Genomic DNA, 20,950 nt, shown 5'->3' with positions numbered 1-20,950 from the left:
ACTGCTAATATCTATATATATAAAAATGAATTGCTGTTCGTTAGTCTCGCTAAAACTCGAGAATGGCTGGACCGATTGGGCTAATTTTGGTCTTGAATTAATTGTGGAAGTCCAGGGAAGGTTTAAAAGGTTTAGATAAATATGAAAATGGTCGGAATTAAATAAAAAAAAAAACAATTTTATTTTTCCTTTAATGTTTCCCCCAAAAGTTTATGTATTTTATTTATCGATTGAGGCACTACGAAGTCTGCCGGGTCAGCTAGTATTAAATACGAAGGTAAGCAAAACTGTCTTCTAATAATGTTTCCTCTTTTGGAACAAAGGAAATACAGATTTTTATAGGTATTGTGAAGTAGCATAGTATACTTCAAACAAATAAATAAACTGCATGCGTTTTATCTACAAACGTACTGTGATAAAAATATTTACATTTTAATGATTGATGATCTTTGAATTATTCAAACAGTTGCAATTTGCATCAAGGTCGCATTGATAACGAGTATATCTTTCATGCAATACTACATAAAATCTCGAACCGGCTTGCTTTTATCACGCGGCAAAACTGTTATCAAATTTACATTTCATCTTTTGCAAATCATTGTTTTGTTTAGGTATATTGTACATAATACTTGAAGGTATTCGATCATTTAATTGTTCGGGAATTTACCGTGATTTTTTTAAATACAATAACTTCTAAACATCATATTACATTCGAAAAATATTTGGCAAGTGCATATCGAACATCAGACACGATTTTGTAGTTACAAATTATATTATCAATGATAGTTCAGCAGTATTAAGAGTGGTGAACTTTTTGGAGCCTTAGCGGAACAAAGGTCAAAAATTACAGATTTTAATTAATACGCAAGTAGATTATTTTTTTGCATAATAATACTGTCCACATTCGATAATTTCGATACTGCGTTAATTTTATTTATGTAGATATAGTTGTAAATTATAATTTTCTCGTCCAGTTTTTAGCGATAGTCTTCTCTATAAGCTAATGTGTGACGAAACAGATGACAGTGGCCATATTAAGAGGACTTACCTTTTTAGCAGGGCAACAATTTTGCTACGCGATCGTAAAAAAAGGAATTTAATTCACGTGGGAGGCCTTGAACGAATTATTATACTCAAAATAATAATTATATTAATGCTTTTGAACATTTCTTTTACCTGACAGGTGTTGTCGCTCCAGATCCAGAGCCAGCCCTCGACGGCGACGCTAGCTCAGCGCTGGGAGGGGTCGCGTGCGAAACCAACCACGCGTCCACCACTTGCCGCGTCGCTTTCCTGTAACAAACAAACAATAATTACATCTCGTTTGTTCTATTTTTGTTATTCGAATGAATTATCAAAATTCATGACAGCGCAGCCGATTCTCGATACGTCAGCTGTCACTTTATATAAATGTCAATGCCCAGAGCACTGTTGATCGCGGCCATCATGTACAACTGACAGTTTGAAAACTGTCATAAAAATACACACACAGCTACGCGCTCGAAGGACGTTACGTTTTAATTCAATTTGATCTATAAATATTTTGTGAAAATTATAAGTGGAGTGATTATTGACATTGTTATTTTATTGAAATACTGTCTCCCCTACCCGATAAGCCACATCCACTTGAAGTTGTCTTACAACTCTAGAGTCGAAAGATTTCATAATAACATCGATCAATAATAAATAATAAAAAAATCATACTTCATACTTGTACGACTTACGACACGACGGTATAAAATGTGAAACCTTCCGAGATAAAAGGGTGTAAAGCAAATATACTACAAATAAATATTCAGTTGACTCATTCGCTTCTTTATGGAGTACTGTAAAAGTGTTTATACCACTTTCATTTAGAGGACATTGAACCGACATGACATGGCGAATGGTAATGCTGAGATCACATAATTTGTAGACCAATGATAGTTTTCATGTCGGGGTCAAAGTAACTATTCATTGTTAAAACAAATTTGGTTTTGTTTAATCGTTACTTAAAGAGTCAAGAGAGTTTTGAATAAAGATCAAATGTAATTTTCAGATTTCATTACTATTATAGTATCTATTTCTATTTTGTTTTATTGGCCCACCTGGTGTTCAGTAACAAATTTAATACTGTCACCCACATTGAGACATGACTTCTAAATCTCAGTAGTTCAGTACAACGCTTGCCACGCCTTTCAAACCGAAACGCATTACTGCTACACGGCAGCAATAGGCCGGATAGTAGGACCTACTCGTGCGGGCTCACAAGAAGTCCTGCCACATATAATTTATTATGTAGGCAACAAGTAAAGTAGCTATCGGAGTAGAGTTCATCCATACTACCTAGAGCCACCGCGTTCATCCACAGTGCGTTTTCAGAGATCTTTTTTGCCACGTACCATCCGGCTTTGGAATGAGCTCCCCTCCACGGTGTTTCTCGAACGCTATGATAATGTCCTTCTTCAAACGAGGCTTGTGGAGAGTATTAAACCGTAGGCAGCGGCTTGGCTCTTCCCCTCGCATTGCTGACGTCCATTAGCGACGGTAACCTCTCACCACCAGGGGGGACGTATGCTCGTCTGCCTATACGGCAATAATACAAAAACAAAAAAACAAACCTAACTATGTCACCGGTAACATAAGTACAAACTCAAGGTTTTTGAATTGCGACTAGTAATTTTTATCGCAACGTAAGGGTTATTATGCAGCAAATAAAATGTATCTTTATATCATCACGTTCTAAATATAGACGAAAATATAAAGGCACATACTGAAACTCCGGCGAATACGCAGGCATATACAGAAAATCAATATATTTAATTTCAAAACCGATGCACGTGTTCGCTTAGATACGATACCAATACAAACTCGTATTATTTCAGTTGGAAAATAGAACTAAATTTCGGAGTTCCTTATTTTACGTTTGTAGCGTGAAATGGGATAAGATTTTGTATTCTTATAACATTATCAGAAAATATTTATAAACTCTAATTATATGTAAGGCTGCCACAAGGCTGTCCGCTATCTGCTTCCAACGTATTCTCACGTTCTTCGGTCAAATCGCTCGTAGAGGCCCCGATAACTTAGAGAAGCTGATGGTAGTTGATCAGGTTGACGGGAGAGGATCACGCGGACGCTCACTTACCCGCTGATCTGAGCTAGTAAAGACGCTTACCGACCTGCCAATAACCGAGGCTATAAAGACCGCCGAGGACAGGAAGACGTGGAGAAGTATAGTGCATCGAGTGGTCAACGATTCAAACTAGACACGACCTTCAGCAATGAAGAGACCGACTCAGAAGAAGGTATGTAAGGCTAAAAATGTTTCTCAAACAAAGTAATACGTAATAGAGACAAAAACTAAAACTACGTAGACTTGTTTGTGAAAAAAAAAACAAAATAATAGTTTACAAAAACTAAAAAAATACGCTTTTATAGAAAATCCAACTAAAATATAGAAAATAAATTTGAATTAAAAATAGTGTAAGAAAAAATGATTTTATTGTAAAAAAGCGTGTAGTGCATGGTATCAGCAGTTATAAATAGTTTATGAAAAGATATGAGTAGAAGGGTTATTTTGATAATATCCTAAAAAGCACCCCACGCTTTTTTACAATAAAATCATTTTTCTTACACTATTTTTAATCCAAATTTATTAAAATTTACTTTCTATATTTTAGTTGGATTTTCGATAAAAGCGTATTTTTTTAGTTTTTTTAAACTATTTTTCATTTTTAGTTGAATTTAATTTTCAAATATTTTTTTTATTACTGAATTGTTATCGGTGCTTAATAAGTATGCCAAATTTCGAGTTAATCCGACGTTTTGAAGGGGGTCAAAATCATGTTCAAAGATTCCTTTACAAACATACATACATACGTCTGAAGCTAATAAAAGCGTATTTAAAAAAATCAATCGTTTGTAACAAACAGCGCAACACGATGAGTACCTAAAGAATTTACGTCGGTCGCTTATTAACGTTAACAACTCCATACGTTCTCGATTCTGTTAATTTATTCGTGAAACTAATCACCGCGTTAACGTCTTGATCGTTTTATTGCCTACCTAACGTAGAAAAGAATTGGCAATCGTATGTGTTAAACAATTCTAGAACAAGTCGGTTTTTATCGAGCTGTGAGATTAGGGTCGATTTTTCTAGCTAGATTTGGATGGAAGCGGTTTCTGCGAATCATAATTTTATAACTGAGGTTTATGTGTGACAGTTATGAGTATCGGTAAGTTTCCGAACGTTGTACCTACATCCTTACAGTTCACATTTATTTGTGACTCAAAAAGTCAACGTTTATTGCATTTTTATGAAACTGAGGAAACCCTGTGAACAATTTATTGTTTTAGTTAGTTACGTTATTATTTTCAGCTGTTGCTATGTAAATATTCTATCACAAATAATGAAGTCGTCCAATCGAAATTTTACTAAATTTATTTTCGTTCTAAATCGTATCGATATACGTTTTTCTTCTTCTTCTTCTTCTTCTTCTTCCGTCCCTGTTCCCGTTATCCAGGGTCGGGTCTCCTCACTCTACGGCGCCAGATTGATCTGTCCTGGGTTGTCGGTTTTGACAATTGGACTTTCTTAAGGTCTCTTTCGATGTTTGATCACCAGGTCGATGGCGGGCGGCCTCTATCTTTCTTTTGTTCTGGCAAGCTTAATGCGATTTTCACTACACGGCTTTCGTCCCGTCTCATAATATGGCCATACAATCTAAGGCGATTTTCCGTCATTTTGTCTGTGATTGATGCGACTTTTTTTTTTTTTAATTTAAAAGAACCATAAACTATACCATAAAAATACATTAATTAGCTCCAAATGTGTCAATTATAAAGTATACTTGGTATTAAATGGCTGCGACAATCATAGTAACAATCATTTTCGTATGATACCGTATTTATTATATTATTGATAAATTATTTGAGTGAAAATTGGGGTCAATGAACACGTACGTACGCACGCAATAAATTCTAGAGACTAACCTAAAATTTCCATGACGATAATCAACGGTCTCCAACGCAAAAAACATTTACTGCCTTCAGAATCGAAATAACTAAATCCAACATTCCACTTTCGTCGCTTAATAGTTATGGCGCCCGATAGACTTATGTCATTTGTATATACTACTACTACTACTCTCCTTGTGAACGCTTGTGAGTCCGCGCGGGTAGGTACCACCACCCTTTTAACGCTGGGGAATCCATTTACGGATACCCGGTCGAGGGGGATAAGAGACCGGGTTATGTCGGACTCCGGCGCCTCCAGAGAAGAACAGGGAGAAGAAGAAGATAGGGGTCCTCCTCTTCTCCCAATTCCTGCCGGGAGACTACGCCTTGAGAAAGGCGCGCGAGACACTGCACGGCGTCAGCCACCAAGAGCTACTCCGCAAAACCGACTACCGACTAAACCCCATCGAGCCCCACCAATCCCGACTCCACGAAACCCACGGTACCGCACAGTGCGCGCCGAAGGCTCGCCGTCGCCGGTATCCATCCTGTTAATAGGACGGCACTCCATCCCCGGGAAAATCCCGCAGGACGTCGTCTCGGAGACACACCGGTGCACAGGAGCCACCTTGCGCCGCCTCACCACCGGACCAACAGCCGAGTACCGGGCACCCCCGCACCCGGCACCCGACAGCCCCTGCGGGAGATGAACGGGAGCTTCGCACCCGTGCCGCCCACTCCGCCTTCTTCGCTGAGAAGCCGAAGAGGGATCCCACACCCTTTCGCGCTCCTCAGCCTCACGGAACGCCATGACCAGGTCGCAAAACCTGGTCATGGCCTCCCAAGAATTCTGGTCCTCTAACATGCGGGCGATGACAGCCCGCAAGGAGAGGTCTCTCCCCAGCACCGCGATGAGGTCTCGCCGCGAGCGCTCCCAACGCGGGCACGCTTCGAGTGCGTGCTGAGCGTCATCGTCCGGATGCCCACACTGGTGGCAACCCGGATGTGACTCTCTCCTGCAGACCTTCCACAGGTACCTCCCGAAGCAACCATGCCCCGAGAGGACCTGCGTTAGGTGGAAGGAGAGCACGCCGTGTCGTCTATCTGATCATGCCTCCAGCACGGGCACCAGGGCCTCGAGGGTGCGTCGGCGAGGTACCACCACCCTGCCTATTTCTGCCGTGAAGCAGTAATGCGTTTCGGTTTGAAGGGTAGGGCAGCCGTTGTAACTATACTTGAGGCCTTAGAACTTACATCTCAAAATGGGTGGCGCATTTACGTTGTAGATGTCTATTGGCTCCAGTAATCACTTAACACCAGGTGGGCTGTGAGCTCGTCCACCCATCTAAGCAATAAAAAAAAACGGGGAGCACTTCATACTACTTCACCTTTTACACAGTGAGCCGAAACAGATAGACCAAGATCTTTGTTATTCTGCCGCCAAGCAATCCGGCGTTCTGAGGGTCACCTAGCCTTTATACATAATAAGACATAGACCTCATGTCTCAAGGTGAACGATGCCATGCTCGTTGTGATGCTAACAGGCACCGGCTTTGATACCAGATAAGCCGAGAGCTGGTCTACTGATATAAAAATAAACATCGCCTAAAATTTTCCTGAACGTCATAATGGGTTCTGATGTTAAAACAACGTATTCAGCATTGCGACAAAATTAAAAACCTTTTATCTCCACATAAAATATACGAGCACATAATGTATGCGATGAAATCTGCTGATATTACGCATATACGAACACCCCACCGCTGAGAATTAAAATCGATCTAAACATAAAACAAATTACTGGTAGAATTTTAATGTCCCTTTTACTGTGCAAATTTCGTGGAGAGTACGCAGATTACCTTCCTCAATATAAATATATTGAGTTTTGTAACTCTCAAACACAATAAATTATGATATACTGATTGATTTTGGTATTATGATTTTTTTTTGACGTGACAACGTCTTATAATTCGATGGTGCCGGCTGCACGCATGAAAAAACGTGACTCATGAGGCGTTCCATTTAAGGCATGAAGTGTAAGCGGGAGCGCGCAACGAGCGACAAAGAGGCACAATCGGCCTCCGCGTTCGGCAGCGTTCGACATCTGTCTCTCTCCTACTTGAGTGAGCGATGCATCCGCGTGGACAGCTGCTATACAATAATACATTTACATGTTATCGTCAAATCTAAAGTTCAGTGAAAAGTGAATGTGGTATCAATTGTTCATAGCAACGATAATTGCGATAATTGAAAAATGAAACCATTCCATCAGTATTTTCGTATGACGTTGTCATGTTCAACTCATCGTCAGTAAACCGACTTAACAGACAATCGATTTTTTTTTTCGTTCATTGTTTGTATTATTTAATTTTAACCCATTTCAATAATTATGACGGTTACACAATTGTTATTATTACTATACGTTGAAAGTTTAGTACGCGTTCATTACGGGTTTATAGGATATTTAATGGAATTATAAAAAGGATAAGCATTGATGATTGGCTTAGCAAATTATTTTCAATCAGTTATAAAAATACGAGTATTATAGCCATTTACAGCAGCGGTTTAAATTATTGTAATTAAACTACGAGATTTAGGGTGGATTCGACCAAACTTAAATTTATACACGAGTAACTATACGAAGAATAACCTATTCCATGATTTTAATGTCGAGTAAATCCATAGGCGTTTTTCCACGTAAACGATAGTATACTTACGCTGGGAATAACAATACGCGAATAGCATAGTGAATGGTGAACGAAATTAAAATCCGGCAAATAAATGTTGTTGACAACGGCATAGTGTAAGAGCATACATAGATTCAACTCGATTTTGACGTATTTTAGTGTGAAAAGCTGTAGTAGCTGTAGTGTAAGATAGAGAGAGAGAGAGAGTATTCTTTATTGTACACCAAAAAACAAATAAACAGTTCGATACATTATCAAGATATCTAGCTGACAAACGTATTAATTTTATTTGTTGTTTGTTTGAGGGAATTTTCAAGTTTTGTCGTGTGGTTTTATCTTTTTTCGTTTAAACGTTGCATTATACAATGCCAGACTATTAATAATAATTTAGCGCATTGCGTTGACATGAAATTCAAACAGAATAAATATTTATGAAATGACAGAAATCAGATGATTGGACTGACCGACGCCATTACTTTATTCTAGGAATAGCTCCGTTATTCCGTGCGAAACGGCGGTATAGTAACAATTCCCGAATAGGCCCACTATTCTTAGAATTGTAGTTGGTAAAACGTAAAATTGATTTACTCTCGATTAACTGAGGAGTTATTCTAAGAATAAGATTTACTCTTGTTTGGTCGAATCCACTCTTAGTCAATTGTATTCTGAGACTACAAGGATTTATTATTAATTTCATTATGGATCGCGCTTACAGTAGTGTTGTCTACGTTTATTTAAAACTAGCGACCCGCCCTCGCTTCGCTTCAGAAACATTAAAATTTATTATTGATAGCCGAGTCCCGCGATGTTACTGTCGTACCGCGGGTGAGGCCGTGGGGCGAAGCTAGTCTAAAAAAAGTTACTCCTTATATCATCAACTACCTATCAGTGAAAGTCCCGTCAAAATCGGTCCAGCCGTTCCATAGATTAGCCGGAACAAACAGACAGACACACACACAAACAGACAGACAAAAATTGTAAAAAATGATATTTTGGTGTATGTAGCGTATATACCTATACATTCATATGCATGTAGTAAAAAGAGGCTATTTCAATATTACAAACAGACACTCCAATTTTATTAATATGTACATATTCGAAAAATATATATCATTTGTCATTTCTTTCAAACAATAATACCTTAAATACGCGAAAAAATATGTCACATCACAGTTGCTGCGTTAAAGGATAAACCATCACCCATTTGGGGATTCATAACCTTGTTACTTTATTAGTATGATATAGATTATCGTAAGTACATGTCCAAATTTTCCATTGAATGGTTACTATGGTGAAATATAAAATTTTCGCAATATTAATATCCATAATTTTTATTATATCTTTTATAAGGTTTTTTATGCACAGTATGTACTGAAGATGGTATTTATTAAGACTGATTGAATAAAACCACCCATGTTTTTAGGTTGGCTTTTATTTATAAGACCGATGAAAAAAACTCAATGTTCTTTTCTGATATATAAGAATTAAGATTTAAAAACGAACTGGCATATTTTGCTATAGGAAGAGAATATCCATGTTGGTGCGTTTGTCAATGTTATAGTTTTTTTCCTACCTATTCTAGTAACCTGGAGGGCTTATTCTAGATTCACCAAGCTAGTAAGTGAGCCCACGGCGGTCAAACCAGGAGTGTTGCTAACACTGGCCCTAGCAAGAGCAGTGCTTCGCAGAATCTACCACCGGATCGAAAACGCGACCTACTGAGAAGATCCGGCGAGAAACTGAGTGGGCTGTGTCTATGGGTTAATTTACTCGAGCCCTTCGTCGCAAGCAACGAGTTCGGCAAGGACGGTGACCGTGTTTATAGTAATATGTATAAGATATACGAAATATACATCTTATTTGTAGATTTCAAACTTAGATGTTAATATCGTATCAACGAAATAATTAGACATACTTTGTTATATATGTAAATAACTCTTTTCTTTTCTTTCTCTCTTTTAATAAATAATATTTTTTTTTTTTTTATTACGATGCCATCTTGATTTATTAAAACTTATGAACACAACAATAAAGTGTCGTTTTAACAAAAAGGATAACATCCGATCCGGTCAAAGGTATCTGATGTAAAGGAGTTCTCAAATATCAAAACCGGCAACGGTAATTTGCGTCAGTACAAAATAATCTGGAAGTCTGTAATTATTTTCAAGCCTCTCGAAATTCAGCATCGCAAAACGTTACGACTTCATAAAACTAAGATATCGTTTTAATTAAAGGAAATCAGTAAATTAAGACTTTAATTAAAGTTGAGTAGTATTTTGTGCGTAGTTAATTCTTTAACATATATTAATTCCTATTATTTTATATGTATTTTACGTATCAAATGAGCTGAAAATTATTTACATGTCCTTCTTCAAACGAGGCTTGTGGAGAGTATTAAGCGGTAGGCAGCGGCTTGGCTCTGCCCTTGGCATTGCTGAAGTCCATGGGCGACGGTAGCCACTCACCATCAGGTGGGCCGTATGCTCGTCTGCCTACAAAGGCAATAAAAAAAAAAAAAAAATATATATATATATATATATATATATATATATGTTACCGGAAATGTATGTAATCCGTCATTGTATACAATTCCTAGGAAATGTATGTAATTCCTAAAATCGCACGGAAATGTGTGAAATAAATTATATTATACTTACACATTACACATTTCCTAGGAAATCTATACATTTCCTAAATAGCAATCGGAAATGTAAAACATTTAAGATATTGGTGGGTACGCGGGGACAGCGGGACGAGTCTTGCACTACGGTCAGTTGCCAACTTGCAATCCACTGGAACCGGCCAGGGATTTAAGAAGTGCCTTTGCAAGAAAAACTGTGCTACTTCAAGATGTCTGTGTTTTAAAAATAAAGTATTATGTACTTCCAAATGCCATTCGAGCTTACCCTGCAAAAATAAATAGCTATATGGACTGACAAAGTATTATCATATAAAGATTTACTTTTATACTTTGACATTTATAATTACTTAATTATCAGACTGATTACTTGCCAAATGAAAATTTGATTTTATAAGAATAAATATAAGTTGATTTTGTGATACGTCAAAAGTTAATAGATAGTTGATTTTAGAAGTTTTAATTAGTAAGATAATATGAATATATTATTATTATTTTACGGTATGACTGTTACCCGATTGTCTCAATAAGTGTTATATTAAAAAAATATTATTAACAACGTGTTTTATTACAGAAAGCATTTACTTTATACATTTCCTAATACGATATTGGAATTATATACAATTCCGAGGAAATTTATACATTTCCTAGGATATCTATGCTTTAAATAGTTTTTCAAACAATATTTTATACATTTCCTAAATAGTATCGGAATTGTACACATTTCCTAGGATTTGTATACAATTCCTTGATTTCATACATTTCCGGTAAAATATATAAAAAAAAAAAAAAAAAACGTAGCAGAAGGAATTCACGTAACATTTTCTTTGACTGAAACAGAATGTCTAGACGCACCAAATCGTTAGCATTATTTTTATTTCTACTGAATGCAATGCTTTGATTTCTAGATAATGCTATGTGTATGTATGTATTAAGTGCTTACAATGCATATCATTTTGACCTTTTAAAAGCACAATTGTTAAAGCAGATTCTAATTTAGAAAGTACGTTTATAGCCGATATGACAATTATTCATAATAAGTACTTTCTAGTATTAAAAGAGTTTTTTTTATTACCCTTTAGGCAGACGAGCACACGGCCCACCTGATGGTAAGTGGTTACCGTCGCCTATGGACTTCAGCAATGCCAAGGGGAGAGCCAAGCCGCTGCCTACAGCAGTGGCGACAACATAGACAAAATATTTGTTGACTGGGAAGGTTAAAGGCAAAAGACAGAAGGACATGTCCTTCTGTAAGGCGGTCTATGCCACCGAGGACAGATCGACGCGGCATGATATAGTCCGCCGGCAGATTCTGAAATCCCACAGAGGTCACGACCCTTAGCATTGAGAATTTCCAGGCAAGAAGGAGAGTATTAAAAGAAACTTTTATGTTGTAGATGTCTATGGGCTCCAGCAACCACTTAAGACCAGGGGGGCTGTCAGCTCGTCCACTCATCTAAGCAACAAAAAAAAACATAATATGTACATAGTTATTTGGTTCCCATCATACAGAATATCCTAGTATGGGGCTCAATAGCTGTGTCCGATTTGTTAGTTTATTAGTTTTAGTCCAATTTATTAGTCTTTATGTATTTATAACCTAATCAGGCAGGGGCTTGGCTCTGCCCCTGGCATTGCTGACGTCCATGAGCGACGGTAACCACTTAGGCAGCGGCTTGGCTCTGCCCCTGGCATTGCTGACGTCCATGAGCGACGGTAACCACTCACCATCAGGTGGGCCGTATGCTCGTCTGCCTATACGGCAATAAAACAAATTATATCAGATAACGTCATCATCGTTACACAAAGGGAATGTTCATCGTGAAAAATAAGCAAACTTTGATACCCGACCGTTTTATTTAATTTAATTTAGAAACAAAAGCAATAATATTGCTAAAAACACCACTCCGAATAAACTTCTATAAATTGTGATGGTTATTTATTTATACCTTTAATCGTATTGTTTCTTTAACCCAATTTACGATAACGTACCGAAGAAATTAGAGCAATCCACACAAATTACTCATTTCCGTTAGGAACGTTCTTTCTAATTTAAAATCAACGCTTTATGGTTCGATTTAATTACGGAAATACGTTTACTTACAACCACAATCACATTTAGTACTTGCGAAGCAGCACTAAAACAAGAACTTATATTTTATTCCTATACACCCACACAATAGTTAACCTTTATTTTTAATGTGCTATTGGTGCTGGCTACGAATTGCTGGTAAAAGTATTAATTCATTATTTGTTACGAGGGCTGTACTAAAAGTATCGGGAATGGAATATTTCCACTGTTATTAAAATCTTTTTAATTGAAAACTCCTTGGTTTTAAAAATCGAATACCATTTATTTATTTAAAAAAAGATTCTCGGTCTTGTCACGAGGTTTTGTCAAACTTGTTTAGTGGTTGAGAAAATGGAATTGACTCGAGAAAATTCAAGAGCGATGATTTATTATGACTTTCGAAGTGGTTTAACACAAAAACAGTGTGTTGACCGGATGATTTCTGCATTTGGTGGTGAAGCCCCAAGGTTGCAAAAAAAATGGTGGCCACGTTTGTCTCCAAAACCGGCCATGTTACGACTATTCCTCTTGAGGGACAAAGAACGGTTAATGCAGAATGGTATGCTAGCATTTGTTTGCCACAGGTCGTTTCTGAACTCCGTAAAGAGAACTGCAACCGCCGCATCATCCTCCATCACGACAATGCGAGTTCTCACACCGCGCACAGAACAAAAGAGTTTTTAGAGCAAGAAAACATAGAATTATTAGACCATCCGCCGTACAGCCCCGACCTAAGCCCTAATGATTTCTATACTTTCCCTAAAATAAAGAATAAATTACGTGGACAGAGATTTTCATCACCTGAAGAAGCTGTGGACGCCTACAAAACGGCCATTTTGGAGACCTCAGCTTCCGAATGGAATGGTTGCTTCAATGATTGGTTCCATCGTATGGAAAAATGTGTCAAATTTCGCGGAGAATACTTCGAAAAGCAATAAATACATTTTTAAATAGTAATGTTGTGTCACTTCGTTAATTCCCGAAATTTTCAGTGGCGCCTATGTACGTGTACATATTTACGTATTGGCGTAGATGGGCAGACCTGGGCTTAATGATGTCCCCCGTCGGACGGATTCCTTATGTTTGTTTTAAGTTTATTTTATACAAAAGTTTAGGTCTTTTAGTTATCGATTGAAGCACTACGAAGTCTGCTGGGTCAGCTAGTATATAGATATTATTGCATACTCACTAGAGATAGGACCTCTTGTGAGTCCGCATGGGTAGGTACCACCGCCCCGCCTATTTCTGCCGTGAAGCAGTAATCCGTTTCGGTTTGAAGGGTGGGGCAGCCGTTGTAACTATACTGAGATCTTAGAACTTATATCTCAAGATGGGTGGCGCATTTACGTTGTAGATGTCTATGGGCTCCAGTAACCACTTAACACCAGGTGGGCACGTCCACCCATCTAAGCAATAAAAAAAATACAAACTTAATTGCTAACAACCATGCTACTGAGTAAGTAAGTAATGAAGGTACCTCAAGAAGTAGTCATGCACGAACTCCTGGTTTTCATCGAGCCAGGCTTCCGTGCGGGCACACTCCGCGTCGTAGCAGGTGGGCGCGGGCATGCCACCGCCCGCCCCACCCACCGGCTCTTCTATGCTCTGCAAATGTAGACCTGGAACAATAGAAGCACTACTTTAGAACTAACATTCACGTTTAATGATACTAGTGGTCTCCCGGTAGTCGAAACTCGACTATAATTAGCGGAAATTATAAGTTTGTACACTATTATGATTCTACTAGCTGTACCCGTCCGCTTCGCTGGCCTTTAAAATTAACATTATTATTTCTCAACCCCTCAAAGATTCTCATCATTAACGCACCACGCAACTGGTATACCATTATTATTACGGAGTCCAACACTCATATAAATATTAGTCTATCCATTAAGTACGTGTATTTTATACATGGATACCAAGTTTCAAGTCAATCGGATGCATGGTTTAGTAGTTATAACGGAACATCCATAAAATCCACTGTAGATTTTATATTAGTATAGATTGTCAAAGACTAATAAACTTCTTGAATCACAGATTTCGCTAACATTACACTTTAGACTTAGCAATATTTATAAAGACAAACAATATTTAATCTATTCTCAATTTGACCACAGACTATAAGCAATAAGTTTGACAATAAACAAATAGTATGCATGCGTGTGTGTGTGTGTGTGTGTGTGTCTAAAACATAGTAGTGTGTATAATGTTTTTTTTATTGATTTAATCCATTTTTATGCATAATTTAATAAAATATTAACATTGTGCACTCCTTCTCTATATTCTCTATAAGTGTGGGAAATTTCATACTCCTGCGTCCACGCAATTTTCGTGAAAAGGGGTACAAAGTTTTTGCTTCACGTATTAATATATAGATACATATGGTGTTTCATATACATTCATGTTTAATGATGATGATACAGCATAGTTTATGGTTTTCAGTATCAAAATACGTGAACATTGAATATTCAGTGGGCAATTTTAGCCCACTGAGTTTCTCGCCGGATCTACTCAGTGGGCCGCGTTTCCGATCCGGTGGTAGATTCTGCGAAGCACGGCTCTTGCTAGGGTTCGTGTTAGCAACATCGTCAGGCTTGAGCCCCGTGAGCTCACCTACTAGTTAAGGTTACGCTGATATGGTCTCTCTAGACCATCGGTTAGGTAGAAAACAAAAGCTCAATTTTGATATCGAAAATTTTCCAGTAGCAGACATATCGATAGTATAAACAATGCAAAGTTAAAAAACACAGCGTAATCCTTTGTTCTTAATATAACTTTTGTTTTAATTGAGGCCGACACTTAACTTTTATTCTAAATTCTATATAAAACACAGTTATAAAAAAGTGCAACTAACTCGGGACTGTATTCCACCAACCACAGTAATCGCACAACAAATAATCCATTTTTTTGTTAGCATTGCCCATAGAAAATACATAAAATAAACGAATTACATATTTCAAATGTCAAAAACTAGTGTCAATCTCGTAATGACAAACAGCTAATAAAACTGTCGAAAAAGTTACGTACCAAAATAAGTCGTAGAGTACGGAAAATAAAAACTGTGAAGATTTTCTAATTTTTTTTTCATTTTGGTTTACTTTACATTCGACCTACACTAAAACCTGACTTTTATTTCGATACAATGCAAAAATTTAAACTAGAATTAGATTGTAACTTAATTAAAAAGAAATACTAAGTCGACCTTCCGTTCGACTTTCCTTCAAACTGGTTGAACGTGATCGAAATAATGATATATTTTAAAATCACGTGTTTTGTAACACGACCTTATCTATAGTTAGACATCACATATTAATCACATTATAAACAAAGGCCCACAGCCTTCCGTTCCTTATAATAACTTCGCGTTATTGACGTTGAGAGTGTTACTGAAATGCGAACATGTAATTACAGAGTTTTTTTTTCTTTTTCTTTTATTGCTTAGATAGGGTGGACGAGCTCACAGCCCACCTGGTGTTAAGTGGTTACTGGAGCCCATAGACATCCACAACGTAAATGCGCCACCCACCTTGAGATACAAGTTCTAAGGTCTCAAGTATAGTTACAACGGCTGCCCCACCCTTCAAACCGAAACACATTACTGCTTCACGGCAGAAATAGGCAGGGTAGTGGTACCCACCCGCGCGGACTCACAAGAGGTCCTACCACCAGTAATTACGCAAATTATAATTTTGCGGGTTTCATTTTTATTACATTACGTGCAATCGTGACTCAACTGCAGCACCACAGCACGGGGTAAGGCCCTATACACGTCATTTCGGATCCTCCCGATCCACAAACGGTGCTTTTAGGTACCTCAAGCACCGGTCATTGTTATTGTCGAACCCGTCATTTGCGACGAAGGGCTCGGCGAGTAAATTAACCCACAGACCACTGAATTTCTCGCCGGATCTACTCAGTCGGTTGCGTTTCCGATCCGATGGTAGATTCTGCGAAGCACTGCTCTTGCTAGGGTTAGTGTCAGCAACGTCGTAAGGTTTGAGACCCGCGAGCTCACCTATTAATTCTAACCCTCTAACTAAGTATAACTCCTCGTCGTTACAAGACTATGTAGGAAAAAAAACGGTATTATCTGTCTTTGGAGAGTTTGTTCGTTAATTACAATAAATTATTAAACATTAAATAATTTCAATGAAACAGTTAAGTGGCCAGTAATTATTATAATACTGACAATAATTTTTTGAGTTTTAATGATGCTATTATGACTTTTTTCCAGTTGCCATTGATAGGATGCACCCCTTTTATTATTTCCCGCCTTTTGAGTTCTTTAGGTTATTCAAAGTTTTCCTTTTTCATCTTAACAACAACAGAAACAAGAACAAGCAATAGAAAAAAAAACAGACTAGTCTCAAATTAAATTTTGGAAAAAAATTGACCTAAAAATACTTTATTACATTTTTAGATCCGCAATATTTTGGTCCTTAACATTTAAATTTATACAAGCTTTCTCAAGTTAATGTCCTCAAAATACTGGTAGTATTAAATTTTTTCGAATTAGAAAATCAAATTCCAATCAAAACCGAATTTTTTCAATCTCGAAAAATTTTTGATCCTTTCTAAAATATCTCTACTATACAAAGGTGGGCTAAATATACACACTCGTAGCCGCGTCGTCGTTAGCACTTTAAGGTTTACGATTTTAGGTAGCAATGGCTTATAATATTCAGAATCATTTTATTTTTGTCTGTTAGTTCGTAGCTGGTAGGTAACCGGCTAAAATTATCATAATAAAAGAATGTGTGGTTCTTTGATGCATGTCAGAAACTGAACTCCGAAACGTCTGGATCAACTCTTAACTTTTTATTTATTGTTTAAATGTGTTGACGAGCTCATAGCCCACCTGATGTTAAGTAGTTACTGGAAACCATAGATATCTACAACGTAAATGCGCCACCCACTTTGAGATATACGCTCTAAGGTTTCAGTATAGTTACAACGGCTGCTCCACCCTTCAAACCGAAACGCATTACTGCTCCACGGCAGAGATAGGCAGGGTGGTGGTACCCGCACGGACTCACAAGAGGTCCTACCACCAGTAAAATTGGTTTTTGTGTGTGTTTCAAAGGCCGCTAAACGGTCGATAGACTGTAGGTAATTTTTTCAGGGCAGAAAACGTTAGCCAAACTCCTAGTTATATAATATAGTTAGTGATAGATGTGGCATATGATACTAATATTTACGGGTTCGTTGATCATTGTAAAAGCGTTTGTGGTTTAATATTAATACCGTATTTTGTACACGAAACAAATGATCCATTTTTCATATAAATCCCTAATTAAATGTCTACAAACGCTTTTCAAGACGACCAATTAAATTAACCTTGAGAATATATATAAAAGCTTAATTAATTAAATTCATTAGGGTGAAACGGTCATTTATTTTTATTTATTGCGTACAACTTAGTAGTTTTCTGTATGCTAATTAGAAATTTGTTCAACTTTTATTCGAGAAGCTCACATAACATGCTTCGCAATTCGCTTTTTTTACGTTCTGCATAACATTTGCATTTTTATGACATCGTCAACGCTCCTGTGTCTATTAAAATCTCAATTAAATCTGAATGTACTGCGTTGGCTTTCCAATCTAAAAATAAACAGTTTAACACATTTTTCTTTTGCTATGTGACTCAAGTAAATTTGAAAATGGCTTCTTCATCCGCGGCAGAAAACTCTCAACGTATCGATTTAAAGACTAAAGACATCAAAACCTTTCAATGTAGATTAGTTTATGAAGATTCATTCTTCCATTATACGCATTACTCTAAATCTGTTTATATTAAGAAATTGCTGACAATCATACTTAAATAATACGTAGGCCCTGTACACACACATGTACATATATATGATATACAATAATCATACATTTCAAATGCTACTTCATAACAATAACAAAAACAAGATTCAATAAACCGGGTTGAAGGTTGAAAGCCGTTTATTGTTCCAAATAAATTAAGAGATTTAACTAATGTCTCAATCCCAATAAATATAGCCAAGTCTCAAAAAAAGTTAATGAAAATATTGTAATAAGTACGAGTATTACAAGAAAAAATATGTGATGGTAAATCTAAATTAACATATTAAAAAAATTAAATTACCATTTCGTTTTAATCAATCAAGGAAAGGCTATTTTTTTATCATTCCAACTATTGGTTTTCAATTATTTTTTTATTGCCTTTGTAGGCAGACGATCATACGACCCACCTGATGGTGAGTGGTTACCGTCGCCCATGGACTTCAGCAATGCCAGGGGCAGAGCTAAGCCGCTGCCTACCGCAAAGTACCGAAACAACATAATATATGTCAAATCAATTTGACATATGTATATTATATTGTTTCGGTACAGAAAAATAAGTAATTTTGACGATAACTTAATAAATAATAATTCGTATCGCACTGTAATTCCATGTAATCAGATATCTCTACCACCCACTATATAGAGATTATAATATAAACATAAATATTACAATCTCTATTATAGTGGATGGTCTAAGACATAGATAGTTACGGCCGCGTATCCTTCTTGACGCTATTACATAGGGTGGGGTTTAATAGGGCCAATGTAATTCAAATCGGAAAGTTGGATTGCTTCAGGGCAGTAACGTACCCACTCGTGTGCAAAATGTCCCATAATCACTAAAAACATACAGGTCAGATATAATTATTAGTCATTATTATTCTACTATAATGTTTAGTGATAATTATCATATATTTTTTTTATATTTTGTAATGTAAAATTAATGTCATTTGTGAGATATGATTTTACAATCAGGCTGTATATCGAGATATCTTCAAGGAGTCCCTCATATTTTAAACATAGCACCAAACAAAAAAATCTTTCTTTTCGAATTCTAAGGTTTCATTTAAGTTAAATAAGTTTTTAGTTAATTGGAAGAAAGGGGTGAACGAACTTCTGGAACGAAGTTCCCTATGGGACGATGCGGAGGGGTACCCTAACCGGAAAAAAACGTCCGTAACGTAAGATTTTTATTACTAATGCACACAGTGTACGACTTAACTTTGTAATAAAGTAGAAAAAATAGCATATTTTTAATATATATTTTTTATAAATCATTGTGAAAAAATAAACTTTGTAAAGTAGTTTTATTTTTTATTATTATCAATAAAAAAATCATAATAAATAATGTATACCCGAATAATTATTTTCTTTATACCTCGAATAGAACTTAAAATTAATATTTTTATAATAAGGAACTTCGTTCCTATCCGGTGTCCCACGACACCACACATCTTTTTTTTTCCCTATATAGTGAGAAGCGGTTACCAGATATATTTTTGTACTAAACGACAGCTGTTTGAAGTCGTAGTGGCCTAAAGAATAAGACGTGCATTCGTATCTATCGATGCACCGGTATTCGAATCCCGCATGCGGGTACCAATTTTTCCAATGAAATACGTACTTAACAAATGTTCACGATTGACTTCCAAGGTAAAGGAATAACATCGTGTAATAAAAATTATAATTTGCGTAATTACTGGTGGTAGGACCTCTTGTAAGTCCGAACGGATAGGTACCGCCGCCCTGCCTATTTCAGCCATAAAAGAGTAATGCGTTTCGGTTTAAAGGGTGGGGCAGCCGTTGTATACTGAGACCTTAGAACTCATATTTCAGGGTGGGTAGCGGCATTTACGTTATAGATTAACATCAGGGGAGCTGTGAACTCGTAAACGCATCAATGCGATAAAAATAAATCTGTGCTTCAATACAAAACGAATGATTGTTAACATATTGAACATTCAGTACATTTCTAAATCTAAATGTCATTGTCATTATAATTTTGTTTGTGATTTTCATATTTCACAGATTTCAAAATAATATACGATTCCACTGGTTTATCATTTTGTATTATACAATTCATTCTCCTCAACAAGCATTGACAACATATCAGAACATTCAGAACTATGGAACAAATCAAGTAAAAAAACTTAGTTATATTTTTTCATTTTATTAGTTTAAAATTGAAAGCCAAGTTTTTTTACATACTATTAAGAATCCCAAAGCATTTTCTGTAATTTGCTCCAATGCATTTTGTTGAACCTTTTATTGATACTATTCACAGTACGGTTCACCAATGAAAGAAAGAATAAATATTCACTTCAATTTGCATGAAACTCTCACTGTATCTATATATTAATACGTGAAGCAAAAACTTTGTATCCCTTTTTACGAAAATTGCGCGAACGGAGGAGTATGAAATTTTCCACACTTATAGAATATAGACAAGAAGTACAAAATGCTAATATTTTTTTTTAAATAATGCATAAAAGATACATTAAATCAATAAAGAAAACATTACACACACTACATACCATGTATTTGACGCACACACGCATGCATACTATTTATTGTCAAACTTTTATTCTTGACGTCTGTGGTCAAATTGAGAATAGATTAAATATTGTTTGTCTTTATTAATATTTTTTTATAGTGTAGCCTTGGCGAAATTTGGGATTATAGTGTGAGTATAAAATACAATCATAATAGTGTACAAACTTACAATTCCAATTAATTATAGTGGAATTTCGACTACTGCGGGACCTCTTGTAGTTCTTTGAATCACATATATGGCATCTAGTTTCA

General features: G+C 36.5%; 1 protein-coding gene across 8 annotated transcripts in view; it reads right to left on the bottom strand.

Moving 5' to 3' along the window:
• LOC101738997 (dual 3',5'-cyclic-AMP and -GMP phosphodiesterase 11) overlaps window positions 1-20,950 on the bottom strand; it is a 267,871-nt gene that overhangs the window by 83,990 nt on the left and 162,931 nt on the right. For 7 of the 8 annotated variants that reach the window (XM_062675410.1, XM_012695157.4, XM_012695151.4 and 4 more), the window contains 2 exons: window positions 13,812-13,953; window positions 1,177-1,293 (listed from right to left, as the gene is read on the bottom strand). In XM_062675410.1, coding sequence (XP_062531394.1) covers window positions 1,177-1,293; window positions 13,812-13,953 — 259 coding nt within the window. Of the gene's footprint in view, window positions 1-1,176; window positions 1,294-13,811; window positions 13,954-15,188; window positions 15,325-20,950 lie in introns of those variants that run through there. The other variant, XM_012695156.4, reaches the window with a different exon arrangement.

The sequence above is a fragment of the Bombyx mori genome, chromosome 3 (genome assembly GCF_030269925.1).
Source record: "Bombyx mori chromosome 3, ASM3026992v2".
NCBI lineage: Eukaryota > Metazoa > Arthropoda > Insecta > Lepidoptera > Bombycidae > Bombyx > Bombyx mori.
The sequence above is the reverse complement of the archived record's forward strand: the minus strand, read 5'-3'. Positions and strand labels throughout refer to the sequence as shown.